The 22,524-nt window shown below is 44.2% G+C and overlaps 1 protein-coding gene across 6 annotated transcripts in view; it reads left to right on the top strand.

Annotated features, from left to right (window-relative positions):
• PLEKHA1 (pleckstrin homology domain containing A1) overlaps positions 1-22,524 on the top strand; it is a 65,071-nt gene that overhangs the window by 7,846 nt on the left and 34,701 nt on the right. For 5 of the 6 annotated variants that reach the window (XM_014594612.3, XM_059730060.1, XM_059730059.1 and 2 more), the window contains exons 2-3: positions 14,917-15,077; positions 21,306-21,362. In XM_014594612.3, the coding sequence (XP_014450098.1) occupies positions 14,937-15,077; positions 21,306-21,362 (198 nt within the window). In that variant the 5' untranslated portion in view covers positions 14,917-14,936. Of the gene's footprint in view, positions 1-14,916; positions 15,078-21,305; positions 21,363-22,524 lie in introns of those variants that run through there. The other variant, XM_059730063.1, reaches the window with a different exon arrangement.

Here is a 22,524-nt window from a genome sequence, read left to right as displayed (position 1 = left end):
AGGTGATAGCAACATGATTTGACAAGGCAGCCAGAGCTTGGAGGAGACCCATGTTCTGTTGGAACAGCTGAGGTTCTGTCCCAGCTGGAGCGTTCTTAAATTAATTTGTGTCTCATCTGTATTAAAGGCAGGACTCATAGTAGAGATGAGATCTTTTATTAGGCCAACAAGATTTTGGCAAAAAAAAATTCTTTAATTGCAAGCCTTCAGGCACAAACACCCTTCATCAGGCAGTGGAGAAAAGACTGTAAAAGTTCTCCTGGGTAGAAATTAAAGCTCATATTTGAAACTAGAGGTGGGTTAAGATATGTCCTAGGAAAAGGCTAACTTGGCTTGACCAACCTTTTTGGCAGGCATACCACACATTAGCCCTACCCCACTTTCTTCCCCCCCGGCTCTTGAATTCCACTTCAGTCTTCTTTCCCTGTGTCATCTGCTGCTCTGCTTTCTGCTCCCTGCCCTGTCTGCGACTGCGCTGCCTGTACCCTCCCTGTCTGACAGGTGGCACAGGCAGCTTCTCAGCACAGCTTGTGGCTCATGTGCTGCAAATTGGTTATCCCTGGTGTTGGTGTCAGACTAGACCATTGGAGCTTAGCTTGGCTGGGTTGGGTGCTTATGACATGAAGTTTTATTTTCAGAAGCTACTAATACACCAGTATGGTCAATGCCATGTGCTTAACAGGCATAGCTTACGTCAAGTTTGGATAAATGCATAGCCTTTTTCAGTCATAGAGGCATGCACTTAAATATGCATATGCGTGTACTTAACGTTAAGCATGTTAATAGTCCCATTGACATCAATGAATTAAGTGATATAGTTGTTTAAGTATTTATAATATCAGTGCCTTAGTTCTTCAGTATCTTGGATTTTGCATCTAGCACTTCTCTAAAATTTAAAAATTAGAATGTTACCGCTAGAGGCATTACAACTGTTAGGAAGCATGAATTTTAGTATAATCTTTTTAATTTACAAAACTTTAATTTTAAAATTAATATATTTCATTTTTTCCCCATTAATTTTAAATCTGTGCTTGCTTGCTTCATCCCGTTTGTTCCTTATCCTTCCTTCCATTTTATTTCTTCCTCTTTATTGTCACTAATTTCATTTGTTCCCTGTTATAAACTCTTGACTTCTGAGACATTAGTTTATGTTCTTGTTAGCTTCTCTCCAACACTGATTAATAATACAACTTCCAAACTCTGTTCTAACTATAGAACTTTAGAAGCTTTCAAAATACCCTGGCACATATTTCTACTCTTCTTTTCTGTTCTCCCTTATTTTATCTTCCAAATATCCCTCTTTGCACTTTAAAAGGGCCTGATCCTGTGATATTCTGAATCCTCATTACATGAGGGTTCAGATGAATGTTCTCCAAAGCAGAGCGCCTTCATTAACTTGTCTGTGTGCACCAGGTGTAGGGCTCAGCTGATGCACCTCAGCACTGTTCCCAGTGATGTTTTCAGAATGGGAGGGGAGGAAGGGAGCAGAGGGAGCTTGTTTTGGGAGTTGCCCAGCCAGCACTGGAGGGTGGGGTGGGTGGATTGGAGCCCCCCAAAGTAGGGGGGCTCCAATCCACTCTCCACACTCCCGCATAGGCTGGAGAAATTCTAGACCAGACCTCCCTCCCCTGCCTTCTCCCCCTCCCATCCTTAGAGACAACGGGACTGGGAGAGGGTAGAGGTGGAGCTAGGGGAAATGAGATGCAGCCTGTCTCCCAGAATTGGCTCCAAAGTGGAGGTCAATTCCCAATGTGACAACAAACATCTGTTGGGTCAGGAGGTTCGGTCTAGCTCGTGACACTTTCTGTAAAGCGCCATGAGTTAGTCTGGGGAGCTGCATTTGTGTCTGTGACTTAATTTACATTTAGTGTTTCTTATATGGGCTAGCCAAATTATTCTTCTGCTTAGGTTAGCTGTTGGCCTCTGCCTTCGTGGATGAGGCATTGTTGTTTGTGTTTTTCAAAGAGTCAAGGCAATGATAAAGAGGTGAGTAGACCAGGTATTCTAAATTAATATGAAGGGAAAATCTGATGGGTTTGGCTTCCTATTGTAAAGAATTTTTCTCTAAATACAGATGAATAGGACTGAATTTTCTTAAGTGAACCAGATATTCATAAATGCTGTTGGTTAGTTACTGAATGAGAGGTAAATTTTGAGCTAGCACCTGCCTGTTTCAATAAGGGAATTGTACATTAGCAGTAAAAACACAAAATATTACATGAAAAACCAAAATAGCTTAAGAAGCATCTCACTTATGATGGGAACTATTCCTTTATGTGCCAGCTGTAGTTTCTTTCTGGAATTCCTATCTAGGTCTAGATAAAATTATAATAATCTAATCTGAAACTGATTAAATGCATGTGCAGTGACAAAATTGGCACCTGTAAGGAATACATGGAATATTCTTGCAAACTGAATATCCAGAGTCATTGGTAAGATCATAAAGGCTTCAGGAACTTAGAGAGTCTAATAGTAGTGTTTAATCAAACGTGTGCTAGTCCTCTGAATGCACCCTTTTTCCCAGCTAGTATCACTCCTAAGAAATTTTAATCTACCTTCTGTTTGTCACAAACTGAGATCACAAAGCAAAGTCCTTGCACAGTTTATGCTGAATGAAGATGCACATAAATTGGTGCAGTTCACATTATTGGTGGTGGTATACCTTATCTTGTATTGCAATAGACTAATTATACATGAATCCTAAAGATAACATTGAATTCTGCAAGGCTTGGAAAATCAGTGTTGTATAGGAGAAGTAGGAACTGTTTGACTCTTTGGAGCTTATTGAAAAGGAAAGAAAATGCTCTCTTTAGTATCCTTCAGAAAACTTCTGCCAGGAAGTATAGGCAGGTCAGATATATTTGGGAAGCATAGGAGGGATAGAATAATTTCAGTTTAGAGCCCTCTTTCCCTCTCCCCATAAGGATTTAATTCATCAGTACAGGAAGTACTGTTTCTGTACTGTGAGCTGATTTGAAGCAAAAACAGGTGCTTAACATTATTACTGGAGGTGCTTCACCCTCTCAGCATTCTTGTCAAAGAATTAGGGTTAAAGTACGATTCGAGCAAGTAATGCTAGTGGCACTGAACTTTTTCTGTTCTTGGAGGCCTGGGTTCTTATATTTATATATCATATTTATTCATACCTGAGACAACTCTGAATTAAAGATGACCTTCTCTCTGCCTCATAATTAGATTCTTTACCTGGAAAAAATGATACATTTATTAGAATTTTCCATGCATAGAATCAAATTATTGGAGGATTGTCTTAAATTTGTCCTTTGTCCCTCCCCAACGCTGCTGCAGTTGGGAAATAGTGGTAGGGGAACAGGAGGTAGAGTCAAGTGGCCTGACCCCTCTACCTGCTGTTGTGCCTGTACCTGCTGTGCAGGTTCTGACCCAGAGCACATGGTGGGTCCAGATGCCCACCCAGGCAGGCAGCAGTGATTGTGGCAGCAGCCAGAATGGAGGAGGAAGCGGGGAGCCTCTTCTCTCATAGAAATGTGTTGACTTTTTATTGTTTGTACTGGAAAAAATTCTCTTGGTACTGACCATTTGGGCTACGTCCAGACAAATGCAGCTGTGCTGTATGTGGTGCTGGAGACATGTCTGTGGTGCCACTTACTGCATGTTCAGTTGTTCTCTGTGCTGCAAGGGAGCAGTGTGGGGGTTGTTTGTTTTTTTGGCCCCTGCATATCCAGGGGTCAAAAAACAAAACCCTACAGGAAAAGAAAGTGGAGTGGCACATGTGGGGGTAGCGTGTACCACTCAAAACTGGAGCCTGGCTGGCTGGGAGCCATGTTCCAGCTGCTGGCCACACTGTGTGTAGCAGGATCGCTGCTACTGCAGTCCCAGGAGGCCGCTAGGTAAGGCTGGTAGGGCCAGCCCAGTGCCGGCCCCAGCCTCCCTTACCCCAACCGGAGTAACACCAGGGGGCACGTGGCACAGGCATTCCCCAGGGACAACTTGCAGTGGCACAAGGTGAGCTGCTGCTAGCTGTCCCCAGGGAACCAAATGTCCATGCACATGTGGATGTGGCCTTGGAGTCCAAGTGGCCTGTATGAGTAGAAGTGGGAGAAACTCTAACAGTAGCTAGGGAGGTATTTGGTGCAGCGTATGAGCTGGAATAGTTGCATATATCCAGTGCTCTCAGCTCTTCTAGTTGGAGGGCTTAGCACGTTGTATTCAAAACTGTCAGTGCATATAGTCAGAAGTTAAGAAGCAGAATATCTTCCTTTCTTCTCTCTGATCCTTCAGTGTCTAGTAGAGGACTTGTGTGCTTTGATGTATTACATTTTCAAGTTCCTAATCATGGCTTTTAAAGGCAGAAATTCATGAGACTTCTTTATTTCTGCAGTAAGTAACATCCAGTTTCTCAAGGATAACTGGATTTATGGACACTTTTTTAATGAGGATATTCAATTCAACACCTCTTACTGAATATGGTTGATATGGAGTATTGGATGCATGAAGTTGAGGTTTTAAAATACGATCCTTTTAATATTCCAGGACATCTTATACCAAGGGCAGGCATTTATTTCTGCTGGAGGGCTGCTTAATGAGTTTTGCTGAGCTGTTGTCAAGGGGCCGGGCTATCCTTGTAGCCGACAAGTGCCCTGCCCCCTGGTTGCCATCTTGGGACCAGAAGTCCCACCCCAACCCCTGAACTTTGCCACTGGAAGCCCCTCCCCTTGCCCCTGCAAATAATTCTGTTCAGAGGGGAGGGTTGCCATCTTGGAACCAGAAAAAGTCCAAATCGTATCCTAAAAGTCAAACACCTACTACAACACGTTTTAATTTTATTACAAAAAGTATTTTTGTCATGATTTGTTTGTGTACTGTATATAGAAGTAATTGCATAACAACTCAAAAATAAAGTTTTCCTCTTGTATATTGTGTGTGTGGAGTGTGGTTGGGGGTGGGGTGTGTGTATGTGGGGGGCAGTTGTGAGCGAGTGTGGCTGTGTAGAGAGGGCAGTAGGCTATGTTGTGGGGGATTGTTGGGGCAGGTTGTTGGTGTAGAGAGTTAGGAGGGGTGTGGGTGCCCCCCATGGTGCACAGCCCCCACCATTGGCAGCAGTGGGCGTTTGGGGTGCTCATGTCCCATGCAGGTGCTGCTGCCTGGCGGCATGCAGTTGCAGCTGGTGCTGCATGTGGCAGCAAGGAGTGCAACCTTGCTGGCCTACCTCTATTGCGTGGGGCTCCATGCGGAACATGTGAGGTTCCTGGCATTTGCAAGCCACCAGGGAAATCCTGCGTAATGGAGCCAGCTGCTTTTGCCACTCCCTGCTGTGCAGGTCCTGGACTCCGCCAGAAGTGGAGGGGACCCCTGCCTGTTGCTTCCTGGTGGTGTCCCATGACCTACACAGCAGCCGGCTCCATTGCGCAGGGCTTTCCCCAGTGGTGCACAAGTGCCAGGAGCTGCACATATGCCGCGTGGAGCCATGCCCGATAGAGGTTGTCCAGCTGGGCTGCTCTCCTTGTCACCATGTGCAGCGCTGGCTGGAGCTGTGCACCTCTGGGCGGCAGTGCCTGCGTTGGGTACGAGCACCCAAGCACCTGTGACCTGCTGCTGCCGCCACTGGTGGCAGGGGTTGTGTGCCGTTGTGGGGGAGTGTGTAGGGGTACCCACATTCCCCCATCCAAGCTCTGCACTGCCGCCAACCCTAGCTCCATGCTTTTGCCCCGCCACTTCCCTACCTGGTGCCTGGAGTGACTGGGACACTGGAGAAGCTGAGCAGGTCCTCTGGCATCTGCAGCAGCAGCCTCACCCGGAAGCTGCATGCTGATTTGGCCGGGCCCTTCCGCCCACAAAGATGGGAGCGAGGCATATGGGCTAGGCAGGGTACAGTTAGTTGGGGGGCACCCACAGGTCAAATGATGTCTGGCAGGCTGGATCTGGCCCGTGGGCCATATTTTGCTTGCCCCTGTCTTATACAGTACTTACCTACTAGCCATTTCTCTTCTTGTACTCTTGGCTATTTCTTAAGAAAAGGTCTTTTGGAGAGTTATGTTACATCTAGGGTTTAAATGCTGGCATATTAAAGTACTGCAGGAAGTGGAAGTAATAATAGCCTGACACAAATAACAAGAATAGAAAATAGTACATTAAATTACACATGAATAAAGAAAGATTTGAGGGAACAAATATAGAGAAGGTAAAATAAAACCAAAAGTTTGCTGGCGATGGCAAAGAATGGTAACCTTAGCATGTTGGAGAGCTACTTGAGCGCACTTACATTAACAGTGGTAGTTTAGCAATAATTTATGTTCTGATCTTGTACTGAGAACTGCATGAACTGATCCTTGCTCCCATATAGAGTTCCATTGACTTTTAATGGACCTCGTGTAAGTTTAGAAGTCTGTGCCCCATTGTTTTAGGTGCAGGATTGCAGTCTTAGCTGGCAAATGACAAGCCATTTTATGAAATTGTTATGAGACGGTATCTCATGCCTGTGTTTTTTAGCAGTCTTTTATGGGAAGTGTTGGAGATTGGACAGAAACAGCCCGATTTGAAACAAAAAAACAAAAGAACAGGAGTTGAGACTTAATACAGGAATTAATATGGTAGTTTGTATTCTGTAATGGGTCAGGAAAGGTGTAGGTTCTTTTGTGCACATGAATACATAAATAACAAACCCCTTTGTAAACCAAAGGTCACAACTTGTTGCGGTTTTGACCTTATCTTCGCCCCTGATATACTGTATTTACTCGACTACAAGACAACCCTGAGTGTAAGATGACCCCCCAATAATTACACACAAAAGAGTTATACATTTATTATAATTTTTCATGTATGGGATCTAATTACAGGTTTCCCTCACTTTATGCGGGTTCTGTATGTGCGTATTCACTAGTATGCGATGACCCTTTTTATAACAAAAATTGCTATATACAAGGTAAATTCACTTTTATGTCATTGGTGTGGTGGAAGCCTGCAGTCAGCTGCTTTGTGCAGTGCAGTGTGGGAGTGACGTGCACCAAAATATAGTCTCCTGTGTGGATCTGTGTTCCTCGCTCGTTGTTTGCAACATGTGTTTCTGTAGTTGCCATCCCCACTATGATAGTGCCCTGTTCTTGTGTGTACTGTCTGCTGTTGGCGAGTACCAAAATTATCTTGTAAAAGTGGTAGAAATGGGTCTGGGGGTCAGTACAGTTGAGGTCTTGGGACGTATCCCTATTTGTGACATTGTAAAGTAGGTTCCTTTTATGCAAATTCAGGTTATGTGCTGTTTTCCAGGAAAGCACGTACAGCATAAAGCGAGGGAAACCTGTATTGGAGGATCATATAAAATTCATCCCCCCGCAACTGCAGGTGGTGGTGGGGAGAGGTGATAAGGGGGGTAGTAATAAGGTAGGTGGTAGGGGACAGAGAGTCAGGGAGGTAGTATAGGGGTCATGTAGTAGGGAAGGTGGGGGGGTAGTAATTGGGCAAGCAGTGAAACAGGAAGCTTTTCCCCTTCTGCCTGTCCTCTCCCACCCCTCATTGTGCCTGTTCCTGCCCCACCGAAGCCTCAGGTTGCCTCAATTTCCCCTTCCCCTATTCCACCCTAGTAGTAGGGTTTGGAGGCAGGGTGGGGTAAGTGGCAGCTGTGTTTCCAATTCGGGCTCTAACTCGAGCTGCAAACCTGTATTGCTTTTCCCCCCACCCTGCCCGCTGCCTCATGTTTGATTGTAAGGTATGGGGCTTCCCCCCAATGTTTAAATGAGGGGGGAAATACCTCATCCTCTAATCAAGTAAATATGGTAAACCATCAAGGGGGATATGGAAACCAGGGGGTGTATGTAGACAAAAGGAGGGTCCTAAATTGAAGTGGTGGGTTTTTAAAAACACTTGTTCTATTTAGAGCTGATTAAACCCCTGTGTCGTGCACACATGCTGCTGACTTACCTGCCTCTCTGGCAGCAGGGAAAGGAGGGCAAGCTGCTGGCAGGCGAAGCGGTTCCTGTGCTGCGGGGGGCTGGTGCTTCCCCCTACAGGAGCGGCAGGCCCCCCCCGGCTGCACCTGACTCCGGCAGTCCCGGGGGGCACCACAGCCGTGGAGGGAAGCACTGGGCTCCTATGCAGCTCAGGCAGGCAGGCTCCGGGCGGGGAAATCAGGCTCACCACTTTTCTTGGGCGGAGCCTGCCTTCCCAGGCGGCTGCAGGGCTTCCTGCAGAGCCACAGAGCTGCACGGAGCCCAGTGCTTCGCTCCACGGCTGTAGGGGCAGTAAACTAGAACTCCTCAAAGGAATTTTAGTTTGTTGCACCCCAAGTCATTTTAAGGGGCATTACCCCGCTGAATTTCCTACAGCAGCTGGAATTAATGCACAATACGCTGCCGAGGCGTGCAAACACCGACACCATTAAAGCAGTGCAAAAGCACTTAGCCCACTCTAAAGTGTCATGCACACCCGCCCCTTGTTTTGTCTATGCACGGCCTAGAGGGCCAACCAACCCCTGTTTCATAGCTTGGCTCCTAAAGCATTCAGGAATTCTGGTGTGCAAGAGGGCATAGGGCTGCAAGGGGACCAGTGTTTTTAGGCTGGTGTGCCACAAATTAGCTCTGTACCTTCTCCCTGTCACTTGCTCTGCTGAGTTGGTTGCTTTTCTTTCTGCTCCCTTCCTTGTACTCCCTGCTCAATGTGCTGCTTTGCTTTGGTTCCTGCTCCATCTTCCACTGTACTGCCCGCCTCCTCCTTGGTCTGCTTCATGCCTTGCAGGCTGCCTGGGCCACTTGTGGCATATGTGCCAGTTTGGTCACTCCTGGTATGGGAATAGGAGAAACATACTGGAAAGATAGCCAGTGTATCTTGGGGCTAATTGTGTTTGTGGAGAAGACATTTTATTTTTTTTCTTTATGGGCTCAGTACCTGCAGCCTGGTAGTCTAGGTTAGACCAGAGCTCCCAACTCCCTGCCTAATGTTGAATTTTTGGAAAGGGAGCAAGCAGGATGCAGTCTCTCTCTTTTTTTCCTAATGAGACTCACTAGAAGGAAGACGGTTCACCATCTGTCTGTGCTTTGCCAAGCCCAAAGGGGAAGGACCTAGATGAAAAGGATCAAATGGGAAGAGCTCGTTAAGGTCTGCAGCTTGCCAGGATTAGCTGGCAGGTAGGCACCGCCAAGAGGTTGTTGAGACTCCTGAAGTAAGGAGGGGAAGCCAGTTTGGATTATAGCAGGGTCCTAGGACGGTGTAGCTATGGGTCTCCTTAATAAAGGAGAAGGGTTGGGTGTGAGGGGATGCATTGGGTGTAAGGGCTTGCATTTTGGAAAATATTTAGTAAATAAAACCTCATAAAAAAGGATTTTGTTCTAAACACTTTGATCTGACACAGTTACAAGGACTGAGGGAATGCTTTGCCGCAAAGGGGCGTGCTCTGGGACAGCCCTCTGCCATATAAACAGATATGAAGAATGTTACCCGACCAGTCTGTTATAAGGCTTAAGGCATCTTTTCCCATCTCCTACGTTTTCTGTCAAACTTTGGGTTCATGTTAGTAATGCTAGACTTAATAGATGTTGTTTGTTGTAATGGGAGATACTGGAAGGGAATATGACTTCTCAGACTTATTTTTACTTCTTAGATTAATTGCATGGGATTTAAAGGTATGTGAAGAAGTTAATATTCTACTCTAGGGATTTGGTATGCTCCAGTAAAAAAATTAAATTTGGAATATTTATTCTTAATTAAGCCCAAAATTAAAGCATTTTGCTGGATTGGGGTCTTTAATCACAAAGGCTGAGATTCAGAATTACTTAAGTGACTGCAGTACAGGCTTATAGATATATATAAGGCCTTGTGTTAAATCTGTTGCACATTAGCAAATTTATTATATATTGTTATACCAGTGAAAAATAATAGGCATTTTCTGTAACAGCATTTTTACATTTCCTTAGCACAGCAGCTGAAGGATTGTTGTGTTGGAAGCTTGGTTCCAAGGCTGTGGAAGTCATATAGGAGTTGCTGCACTTTCATGTCCAGCAGTCTTGAAAGAATCCCCATTGCGGTAATATGGTAGCTGAGTATCTGTTGCATCTCTTTGTAGGACTGCAAGAGTGAGGGTTTTGTGGTGTTGTCATTTGGCTCTAGCAACTGAAATGAAGCCACTAAATCATTTCACGTTAGTTAACTAAACTTACACTGATGGTAACAACCTCTGTTTAATGCCACCTTGAATTAATAGTAGAATTTACTTGAACAAGTAGAATAGAGCATATAGAACAGAATTAATCGAAATTTATTTCAGCAAAACCTACAATTGGTTGTTTCTCTAGCATGATATTGTAGAGGTGTTTTTAAATTGAATAGGTCTCCCATCATGGTCCCTCCCCCCGCCCCGGATTCAAATCAAATTTAAGCTTGTGTACTTTTCAGTTTATTAACCTAAGCTTAAGAGCACTTCTATGTTCTTTGGATTTCTTTAGAAAGTGTCAGTTGTGGTGTAGATTATTAACACAGTTCTTAACTTTGAAATAAAACTGAAGAAAAATGTTTTAAGCTAATTCCTCTGTCTGTGATTGAAAAAGCTGAAGAACAGTTGTAATTCAGTTTTGCAAGCCAGTAACTAGATGGTGACATTTCAAAGCTAGAAATCTACTCATTATTAAATATCTTTGTCTTATTTAATACATTCACTGCCAAATTTATATAAAACTTCTGCACAGATTTGAACTGTTCCTATACTTGGCTTGCTTTAGAGACAGATTTTTAGGTAAAACATCCCGTTACTGTTTAAAAACTTGACTTCTGTGTAGTTGTGTTGTTTGTTTGTTTGTTGTTTTTAAATGAAATCCTTTCTAGTTTCTTGATTGTGATCGTATGTTTACATGTTTGGTTTTCTTTATGTTGCTTTAAGGTTAAGGAACTTCTGGGGAAAAATCCATTTAAAATCTTGAAAAAGCACTTTTCCATTTCATTTTGAATTTGTTCTTTTAAAAAGAACACCTTCTGAATACTCAGCTGCTTTATACAGTAGCTCTTAAATGTCATTTTATATCTTGCTGAGAACAAAAATGACTAGTTTTCCTTGTTTCACTTTCTTCAGTGTGCAGAGAATGCAGCTTCAACCTGCTTAAACAGGAAACCAGCCAGCAATATTTGACTTTTTTTATAGTCATTACATTTGCTTGCTCTCTCTCTAGTTGTGTCAAACAGTTAAGCTGTAATTGTATCCACAGGTGGCCTGTGACTTCTTAGAGGGCATCAATGGTACAATTTAGGAGAGTACCCATAAACCTTGCTGCTGCTTTATTTGAATGAGAATAGCTCTGGTACTGAGTGTTGCCAAATTAGAGGCATAATTAACCCTTGATTCTGGCATTAATTACAGATATCTTTGGAATGGGAAGATGTTTCTATTGGGTAAGAATTTATATATACTGTTAATAGTAGTTATTAAGTAATAGTGTCTAAAGAATTATACATCTGGTCTACTACTAGTCATATTGCCTGTAATATATCACTCTTTCTCTCCATCACATGTACATGAGTGTATACATTTCAAACAATTACGTTTTCTTGGGAAATTCTAGTGTTTGCTTGAAGATGTAACTTGAGGTTTTCAAAATTTTTGCAACATTGCCAGTTACTTTTTTAAAAGGCAGAAAATAATTTACTTTTTGGGGGAAAGGCAGCCTGCTTACTAGATTGAGTTTAAACTCCTTGGAGTGTTCCTGGGGCTACATTGGAAATATTCCAAGCTCTCACCAAGAAAGAAGCACCTACCATGCCGCAACTTTGCAATTTAACTTATTAAGAAATGTTTCACTGCCAGCAATGTTGTCCTTTATAAAGCAGCCAATTACCATTATGTCTCAGATTGTTCCAAGTTTTTGTCAGCTAAAGACTTATGAGAAACATAAGGAAGATAGAGACAATTAATGAAGGTTAAGTATTGCTGGTACATAATTTTTGCCTTGCCCCTCCCCTCCCTATTGGGATTGTGATTATCAAAATGATTTAATTATTGTTTTCTCAAAGTGAATAAAAATGTTGGGCAAACATTAAACTAACCTGGTGATCCCCAGGACTTTGAGACATAAAGCAGGGGCAGGCAAAATAGGGCCTGCCAGGCCATTCTATTTGGCCTGTGGGACCCCTAAAAAATGTAGGAAATATTGACAGGCAGCCAGGAGCAGATAAAAGACGACAGGAGCCAGGGGCAGTAGGACCCGGAGGGGGGGGGGGTCAGCAGAAGGAGGCAGGAACCCAGCCCTGCTCTCTCCCAGCTATTTCCCTGCTTCCTGTTCCTGCCCTGCTCCAGCACCACATGGCTCTTGGCTGCATGGTCCAACAATGAAGCACGGGTCAGTGCCATTATGGGGGTGTGCGCGCAGGCAGGGGCAGGAGGTATGTGCATGGGTGTGGGGGGGGCAGGGGCTGGGGCGGTGTGGTGGGGCAGGGGCTGCGTGGGCTTGCGTGGGTGTGGGGGGGCAGGGGCTGCGTGTGGGTGTGGGGGGGCAGGGGCTGCGTGTGGGTGTGGGGGGGCAGGGGCTGCGTGCATGTGTGTGTGTGTGGGCAGGGGGTGTGTGTGCGTGGGCAGGGGGTGTGTGTGCGTGGGCAGGGGGTGTGTGTGCGTGGGCAGGGGGTGTGTGTGCGTGGGCAGGGGGTGCGTGCGTGGGCAGGGGCTGCGTGCGTGGGCAGGGGCTGCGTGCGTGGGCAGGGGCAGGGGCTGCGTGCGTGTGCGTGGGCAGGGGCTGCGTGCGTGTGCGTGGGCAGGGGCTGCGTGCGTGTGTGTGGGCAGGGGCTGTGTGTGTGGGCAGGGGCTGCGTGTGTGCGTGTGTGGGCAGGGGCTGCGTGTGTGCGGCTGCGTGCGTGTGTGGGGGGGCAGGGGCTGCGTGCGTGTGTGGGGGGGCAGGGGCTGCGTGCGTGTGTGGGGGCAGGGGCTGTGTGTGCGTGCGTGTGTGTGTGGGGGCAGGGGCTGCGTGTGTGTGTGGGGGCAGGGGCTGCGTGTGTTTGTGTGTGGGGGGGGGCAGGGGCTGCGTGTGCGTGTGTGGGGGGGGCCAGGGGCTGCGTGTGTGTGTGTGCGTGTGTGTGTGGGGGGGCATGGGGTGCGTGTGTGTGTGGGGGCAGGGGCTGCGTGCGTGTGCGCGCCCATGGGCAGGGGCTACGTGTGTGTTTGTAGGGTGTCCCATGTGCACACCCCACCATATACATGGATCCCTGCTACCCTCCCCCCACACAGCCTCCCACAAACCCCACACACCCACATGCTCTTTCCTCCCACACACCCACAGCCCTGAACAAACCTATATCCATCCCCCCACAATATACAAGTGTAAGATTCATTTTAAGCTATTGTGCAATCACCTCAGTGTACACTACACTAACACAGGTAAACCAGGGCAAAATATTTTTTGAAATCAAATTAATGAATGTTTTAGATGTTCACTTTTTTTAATATAATTTAGTATTTTTCTGGTTCTGAGATGGCAAAACCCCTTGCTGAAAGGAGTATTTCTGGGGGCAAGGGGAGGGGCTTGTGGTGGCCGAGGTCAGGGGTTAGGGGGCGGGATTCCTGGTCCCAAGATGGTGACCGGGGGCAGGGCACTTGTCAAGGGCGGGGCTACCCATGTGGCCCTTGGCAGCTTGTCAAAACTCAGTAAGTTGCCCTCCGCCTGAAATTATTGCCCACCCCAGACATACAGGGACTAGTAGTAGTAAACAATTCAGAAACGTGACATGTAAATATTTCATATCACGCCATGAAACATAAGCATATAGAGTATCCTAAAAGATGATAAAATTATGGAAAATTATTTATTTTGGGCAAGGAAAGAAGCAGTTGGGGAAGGGAGACAGTCGTATTTGAATAAACTTTAAAAGAAAATGTCACTGTTCTACTTAGTAGAGGATGTTGAAAACTCTCATGGTGCAAAGTAGCATCACGTGCCTGAACTGAATTGTGCACTTGAGAAGTTAATTGGAACAGGCACTTTCAGATGTATTCTAACAGAGTACAGAAGCATCACACAAATGGTTTCTGACCTGCTTTAGTAAAGATTGACATCAGAGCAGCTTCAATACACGTGCTTTAAATATTGGGTTTTGTTGGATTGTAGCCTACTAGTCCCTCAGGATGGAGACTTGAACCTGGTACTCAAGAGCCTGTGATTTTCCTAGCTTATGAAGGTAAAAGCAAGCAGATCGTGTAGTGGCCTGTACAAGCTGGAACAGTCAAAGATGGAGAAGGCATAATGGAAATAAGTGATCAGCAGTACAGAGGTTCAGAGCTGATGTCTAAGACGTGAACGGTGGCATCACAGATCAATGCAAAGATTTTAGTTGGTTCTGTAGAGTGGGGTGTGCAACTGCTTGCTGCTATATATGGAGTTTTGCTCTTATCCACCTACTTAGCAACCAGCATGGGCAAAAGAGAGTTCAGATTTTGTTGTGGTCGAGCTTGATGTTCACTTTGCAACAGAAGTCATATAAAAGGTTGTGCAAGAGCCTCTCGGCTGAGTTTCCTCTGCTAAGGCAGAGCATGAAAAGCAGTGTCAGACAGCAGGACTGCTGACAGATCTGTTCTTAACCACAAAAAATCAATCATTAAAAGGAAGAAATGTAAATCTAACATCTGAACCTGGTTATGCTTATGTGAAAGAGAGTCTGATTATTTTTTGCTGATTTTTCTGAAAGCTTAGCAGCCTTACAGTTCTGCATGTATATAACATGTATGCCATTGTTTTCTCGTGGCACACAAAAACTTAAGGGACAAAATAACTCTTGTTTCAAAGACGAATGTAAAAGTTTACTCCTATGGTGGGGAAAAATACTTGCGCTCACTTTGACTTGTTGCTGCATGGAATTTAAAAAAAAAATTTTTTTAACTGAAAATTCGGCTAGTAGAGGCTGCATTCAAGATGTGTAGACACAGAACAGTCTTCAAATCCGTAAAAGCAAACTTCTTGATTGATCGTTATTTTTGTTCCGCAGTGTAATGTTCAGGGTCAGAAATGCCTTATGTGGATCGTCAGAATCGCATTTGTGGTTTCCTAGACATCGAAGAAAATGAAAATAGTGGGAAGTTTCTACGGAGGTACTTCATACTGGACACAACAGAGGACAGTCTGGTATGGTACATGGATAATCCACAGGTAAGACAGCTGGGATAAAATTGTTGTTTAAAGAAGTGAAATATACTTTGTCCTATAGGAGATATGCTAAAACACTTCTACAGATACAATAGGAATGTTATAGAATCAGAAGCTTGAAGGAAAAGCTTTTGAGTAAACTATTAATATGTAGTTAAATCATTTGGATCCTGTTTTCTTGATTATGCTACCATGTAAAACCATTTGTGTGAAGGGAAAATCATAACTCATATTTCACAGCTTAAATAGTTTTGTTAGCATTTAAAGTTGACAGTCGAACTTTGAAAATTCACGGAGATCTCATGATGCAGCTGCTTGTCCCTGAGGAACCAAATGTCCGCACTCGTCTGGACGCAGCCTATGAATCTGTGACCCACCAGAACCCCCAGATCCTGCTCTGCAATGCTGTTGCTTAGCAGATCATCTCCCTTTCTCTTTCTCTTGCTGCCCCCCTCCCGGTGTAGCACCTTAACTGTCCTTGTTGAATTTCATTTTGTTGTCTCTCGCCTCATTTGAAAGTCTATTACGATCTTTTAGAATTCTACTCCTATCCTCTGAAGAAGGGGTATCAAACTTGCCATACCCATTGGGTCAGATCTAGATGCAATAGTGGTGGCAAGGTGAGTGTAGTTGCTGGGATAACCAGAGTGGCTGCTTGCCCTGTGCTGCTCACACCAGTTGTGAGTGAGGCTTCATGACCCATATTTTGGCAGCAGGCTGTGCCCCTGAATTCCTTGCTCCTCTACCATTCCTGTGGGCTTTGCAAGATTTTTGTAAATTTGACACCTCCCTTTTGTCTCTGCGTACATGGTCCAGGAAGCTCTCTATCCTGTTATCCTAATCATGAAGAAAAATGTTATATGGCATTGGACAGACCCTAGAGAATCTACTTCAAATCTCCTGCCATTTTGACATCGATCCACATGGAGTTACTCTCTGCTTGTGGTTTTTTAGCTTGTTTCCACCTAAAGGTAATTCTAGCCACATGCTATTGTCAGTTCTTAAGTGTGGTGGCTTTTCTTGTGCGGAGTAAAGTTCGTTCATTCGTTCTCACACCAGAACTTAAGGTTAGATGTTAAAATTGTAGCTGGAGGGAACTATTATTAGACATTAACTTTCCAAAACATGAACAAAAATAATTTTCGATGGTTCAAAACCTTACGTACTGTAAATACTCTCTTGCTTGTCTCTGCTGAAATTCTGTTATATTTTAAAATTGGTTCATCTGAAGCTGCTATAGGTAAGTGCGGTTCCTGGCTCCAAGTCTTGAGGTTTGAAATGACTGTGCTTAAAAGCAACTTGGCATATGTGAGGAATGGAAAATTATTAATCTGATCTAACTGAATGATGTTTTAAGGTCTGTTCTGCAAATCAGTTAGTCAGAAATAAATGACTTGGTTTTTTTTTGTAGTGGTATATAGCTTTCAGAACCAATTCTCATAATTACATATACTTTATAACTGGAGGAATGACTATGTAAGAGCAACCTTTCCAAATTAAGGTCATATTTGACAAACTCTCCAGAAGCAATCTCTGACAACACTTTAAAAAAAAATTCACTGTGTGTGCTGCCTGGCAACAATTCAAATACAGGGAAAAATAATTGGCTCTTCACTCAGCTGCCTTTTTTATCAGGCGCTTTCACTGACAAGAGTTATTGGCAGTGTCAGAGTGAGAAGTGGTATGGCCCTATGGAGAAGGCTGCAACAAGTTCTTCATTCTCAGCATTTCTAATTCCTGGGAGTTCAGCCATCCTATAGATTGTGTGCACATACTTAGCCAAAGGGGCTGCTATGCCATAATTCAAGGTTGGGCAAAATACAGCCATGGGCTGGATGTGGCCCTCCAAGGGATTTTATCTAGTTTATGGGGTCATACAGTGGTGACAGCATGGGGGTGGGGGGACCCTGTGATCCCTGGCCCCACTTGTCCTGCTCCTGGATGCCACTCCCCTGGATCCCAGCCCTGGCCCTATCCTGGCCAAGTGTGGAGCAGAGTCGTGATCCACTGCCCGCATGCCCCTGCGATGAGTGCGAGTTCTGCAGACAGGGGCTTGCAGAGAGTGGATTGTGGCTTTGCACTGTCACCACCCTGCGATCCTGGGGTCTCCATGGAGATTAGCCAGGACCATGCTGGCAGGGTGCATGGTTAGGCAGATGGGATGGGGCTGCTTAGGGAGTTTTGGTGAGCTGTTGTGTTGGGGTGCGGGGGGTGCTAACCCGGCCTGCAGCAGCTCACCAAAACTCTTTATGTAGATGGCTGGCCCAAATAATTGCCCACCTGCCATAATTTTGCATTGCTTTTGCTACCCAGCCAGAAACATGAGTTTATTAACCACAACAATCCAGACATGTTTTAGTTTTCCCCAGTTTCTGAGAAACCCAATTAACTATTCTAGCTGAATCATCAACTTTACTGAAATTGCTCCAGTTCATGATACCCATTCTCTTTTCTGCTAATCTCACCAGCATGTTAAATAAGTATAATGGCAAGATTGACTGCTGCAGAGCCCTGTAAAAGACTGTTCAATAAAAGGAAGCAGTTAGCCAACACAACTTTCTGAGAGCATCAAGGAGAAGTAGACGTAGAACTATGACATAAGTAGACATAGAAGACTATGCTGGTGGTTACCCATGCAAAAGTGATGGTACCTGATGTTAATGGTATTAAAGGAAGCTGACATAGTAATATTGAAGTCGATATTTGATTTTTTTTCCTCCTGCTTCTGGAAGGGTCTTAGCTAACATACTAACAGTTGTCTCTAGAAACCAAGCTGCAGCCTTTGCTTTCTTTGAATTTAAGTTAGTGATATCCTTGAGTCTGGCTTCACTGTGCAGGCCTGCTATTTCATGTTTAATCGTTTGTGAAACTGTATTGTTTTCCTGTCTCCACCTATTTTGTTCATTCAACAGTAGCTGCTTTACAGCAGCATCAGCCACTGAATGCCCAAACTAGACTGTGGTTGTGTTTAAGGTACATGCTTCATCCATCACGTGAACCTGGAATACTTATAAATTTGTAATGCTGAGGAGAGTTACTGTTTTAAAGCTGTTCACTCATTATGTTGTATCAACATTATTTCTAGGATATGGAGGAAGAAGCATTTTTAAAAGTATAGGCTATTTAGAAAGTGAAGGCTTGGAATGTAAATCAGCTGAACTAATTTATGCCTTAAAAGTTCTTTGGCTACCCTGCCAAGCATTAGTAAGACCACATTTGAAATACTGTGGAATTCATGATCTCGAAGAACAGGGATGAAAAAGAAATGCAGCATAGGCCAGTCAAGATGCCTGTCTACCCCAGCTTTAAATGTGTAGGGGAGGAAATGGGAAATAATTTTTGGAAATAAGCGGAGCTATTTCAGATGTCTATGTTAAGGGGAGCAGAGCAGCTTCTTTATTGTGTGTATATATATCCCAGCCACATGAACGAGAAACCTAAAGAAATATTGTCAAAAGTGGAATTCTTTATACAGTTTGAGTTCTTAAGACCGCATACTGTTTGCATATTTTGCAGTTTTACCTCAGACATTCGTATATTTTAATAAAAGTGTTCACACCAAAATGAAGGCGTTTTCAGTAAAACCAAATTATTCTGGTTTTTCTTCTGCCTCTTTGGTTGCAGTGTGGCTATGGAGCTGCTTTGCCAAGACTGCATTTGCTGCTTGAAATAAAGCAGAAATTGATGTTCCCAAGTATGTATTTAGCTTCACCTAATGTTTGTTATTCCAAAATATAAATAATAGTAGTGCACGTTAGGATATCATTCAATAGCTTACATGCTACACAATTAATTTTTTTTATTTTTTATTTTTTTTAACATGAAAACAAAAGTACACCTTCTAGTCTTTTACAGTTAGAGACAACCTTCCAAATATGACCAGAGTATGAACAGGTGTGTCGTCAACTTCCATTGCCTGAAGACATCTTTAATGTCTTTGCTACTGTGTTTGGGGTTTTTTTGAGCTGGAAATTAGTAAAAAACTGATTAGTCTTATCACACAAATAAGGTTGATTTTTATGTTGCTGGTTCAACAGACAGAAAAGACAGGATCTCTACCAGGGGAAAGGATTTGCAAGTTAGAAAAGAGACTAGCCCAGCAGAAACAACTTCTTGTAGTTGCAGGGAAGAGGGTAAGATAACATGCGTCACCAACTCCTGAACAGGCAAGAGGAGGCTCTGCAATGAGAAAGGGGAAGAGGCTGTTGCTGCCTCTTGGCTCGCACAATGAAATGGAAAAGAAACTCTTTTTATTTATCTAGTGATGAAAGGAAGAAGTTCCAGAAACAGCATGTAATAGGAGTCCCAGCAGTTGCTGGAGGGCGTGGTGTTTCTTATGTGGGCATTCCTGATCTCTGGGTATAGACAGGCATTCGTTTCCAGTTCTGCTAACTTCTATGAAATTCTCAGCACTGGAAAAACAGATCAGGACTTGGGGCATACAGGCATGCCATCTCCCCAGCTGGAGAGCTACCCAGGCAAGCTCTCCAACCAGAGGGCAAGAGAAGGCTGCTTCTTGAGTCGGCCCACCCTAAGGGGAACTTAATTACTGTCAGCTTGTTGGGAAGGGAGGAGGCTGTCGATGAGCAGTTGGCAGCTGCTGAGAAGTGGCAGATGCTGCAGCCTGCTTGGCGAGTGGAGGGCAAGGACCAGAGCTAGCATAGCTGCACTTGTGCCTGGGGCACAGGGAACAGATGGAGCCACAAGGAAGCCTTAGCACTGTGCAGGATCCCTTGCCCCGCACAACATGGGAGTCATCCCAGTCTATATCCAGGGAGGGAGGTAGAGGCAGTGCAGGTGAACCTATCCTGGTTCAGCAACCTGTATATAGCTTATGTCAGAATCGGACTAATTGATTGCTGTGATTGAAATTGACCTTGAGGATATGGAAGAGCGGGGATATAATTTAGAAAAGAACATAAATTGTTGAGGAAGGAGAGAATAAATACAAATGAGGGCGGAGAGCATAATATAGCTAAAAATGTAATACATGTGACTTCATGCCACTTTTTCCCTGGGTCATGACCTCTCTTGTGGGGGCTCTCCCGTTACTCCACACTTTTCTGGTTCATGTACTATTTCTATGTTCTGTTATAGATTAAGGAAATGGTGTAAAGCTGTGACAAAACCAAGAAAGACCTTTTTACATGTAACACCTTAATTCAATAGAAAGGGGGCAAATTTTACTAACCGCTGCAATGAACAGTGCACAACCGTTTAATTCTCTTACATTACAGTTGCTCTTAAATTTAACTTGATATGAAGAGTAGCACAAATACATGTAAATATTGTGGGCCAGTTAGTAGATCAGTTTGCTGCACTTGTTGCTCTTTCTAGATCCAGGTAACTTTAGTTTGGATTGTAACAGGCTTGTAGGCTTAACACTGCTGGTGAAGAACTTTCATAACTTGGAAAGCAATCCACTTTGCCTCCTGACTACATCTAAGATTGTTATAAGTGACTTTCTTTCAATATACAGTAAAATCTCTGTTATCTGGGATTTTACTAACCGACACACTAGTAATGTGAATTTTTGGCTGGCCGGATGCGGGGGGAGCAGAGGGGGGAAAGCTCACACATGGCCACCATCACCCACCATGCTGTGCTGTTGCTGCTCCGTGTGCAGCTGCCACCATCCCCCCCATCCTGCTCCGTGTCCGGTCGGAAACCCTGTGCCCTCAGGGAACTGGCATTTTTACATTACTGGCACCCCCCCCCCCCATTTCCCACTTATGCCGGATATCGGGGCTTTTACTGTACTTAAATAGTATATTTTTAAAAAATTAAAAAATTATAGTGCATAAGAGGCAGTCTTGGAAGTACCAGAGGAACTGTTAATGAATGAATGTCTATATAAGAAGCCATCACCTTGACTCAACATCTGCAAAGGAAAACATGTTCTTCTAGGAGGATTTCCTGAATGCAAACCTGCAATAATTTTTTTTTCCTACAGTGCAATATATGAACCTGCAAAACAATTAATACCAGCATTGTTGCCAAGAGTTAGTTTTTAGTTGACTACCAGATGTTTGCTAAGTAAATGAGACCAAGTAGCTTCGATCCTGTTATACTGTCCATTATGTTGACTGCTTTATTGTAGATGAAAGCATGTAGAATTCTTTTGTTTGTAAAAATAATAATAATAATAATAAATGTATTAGCTGCTCTGCTTTTGATGCTTGTAAAGTATACAAATTGGAGGGTGACCTATGTAATATGCCTTGTTTTTAGAACCTTCCTGCTGGATCTCCGCCTGTTGGAGCCCTTAAACTTACCTACATTTCAAAGGTATGTCAGTGGGAATAGAAATGGTGCAAGTAGTATGGGGAAATATTTTAAGTTTAAAATTCTTGATAGTTGAGCTTCCTAGCAATGATGACTTATCAGATTGCTTTAACTTTTAACTTTCTATCTCTAATAACATTTTTTGAAAAATCCTATATTTTCTTCTCAGAAACACTGAACATTTTAGAGCCACCCAAAGCGGTGTGAACATTAGAAATCTATTTAGGTTTTCCTTTTATTTTTACACTGAGTTAGCTTCAGAAAATGAGATTCCAACTCTGCATGTGCTTGGTATGGTATTAATATTGTAGAGGTGCAGACTTTAATTTATAGCCTACGTATCATTGGGGAAAACTGAAAACATTTACAAAGGAAGGCATGCTCATTGGATGTGGTAGTTTCAGTCATATGATCTTGAGAAGGTTGAAGCAAGAAGCTTTTTAGGAACTATTTGAAAACAAAGAACTCTAATAATAAATGAAGCAGAAGGGAGGGAATCAAGATTGAAGTTTATTACTGGATATTAAAAGAGAAGATGGAAGGAGGAAATGGAAAATGAAATAACCGTATCATCATACATCATTCTCGTACACCATAAATACTATACTTATTTTCTTTGGCTAAGTACAGACAGTCAAAAAGTCTAAGGCTGAATGAGTTCAGCTAGGCAGCTTCCTGTAAGCTGTGTAGGTTGAACCAATTCATCAACTGAACTGACATTCAGTTTTCAGGTGGTAAAGGCAGGGGGAGGCCTGCGCTGACTCAGGCTAGTAGGTGGGGGGGGGGAGGGGGTGGAGTGCTACAGCACATCTCCCAGCCTGCTGGCCGTTGTTAGCCCAGCCCAGTGTCCCCAAACCCCTGCTGTCCCCCCACAGGGGGTTAAGGAGCCCTCTGTCCAGGTGCTGGCCCACCTTGGGGAGGTTTCCCAGCCCAGGCAGCCCTGAGGAACCAAGGGGAATTCTTCCTGCTTTTCCCTTCCCAGCTGCTGACTGCTTCAGCCACTGCCGCAGGAGCCAGGGAGGAGTCCTGGCCAGGTGCCTGCCCCTGCAGCCCAGCATGGGGGCACCGGGGAGCCTGCACCTTGGGGCTGCTTCCCCCCACCCAGTCCCAGGCAGCCCTAGGAGCTGTGGGGAATACTTCCCAACCCCACCCATTTGCTTTACTG

This window comes from Alligator mississippiensis, chromosome 6, assembly GCF_030867095.1.
Source record: "Alligator mississippiensis isolate rAllMis1 chromosome 6, rAllMis1, whole genome shotgun sequence".
In the NCBI taxonomy this organism is placed as follows: domain Eukaryota; kingdom Metazoa; phylum Chordata; order Crocodylia; family Alligatoridae; genus Alligator; species Alligator mississippiensis.
Note: the sequence above shows the minus strand (reverse complement) of the source record. Positions and strands in the feature narration are given on the sequence as shown.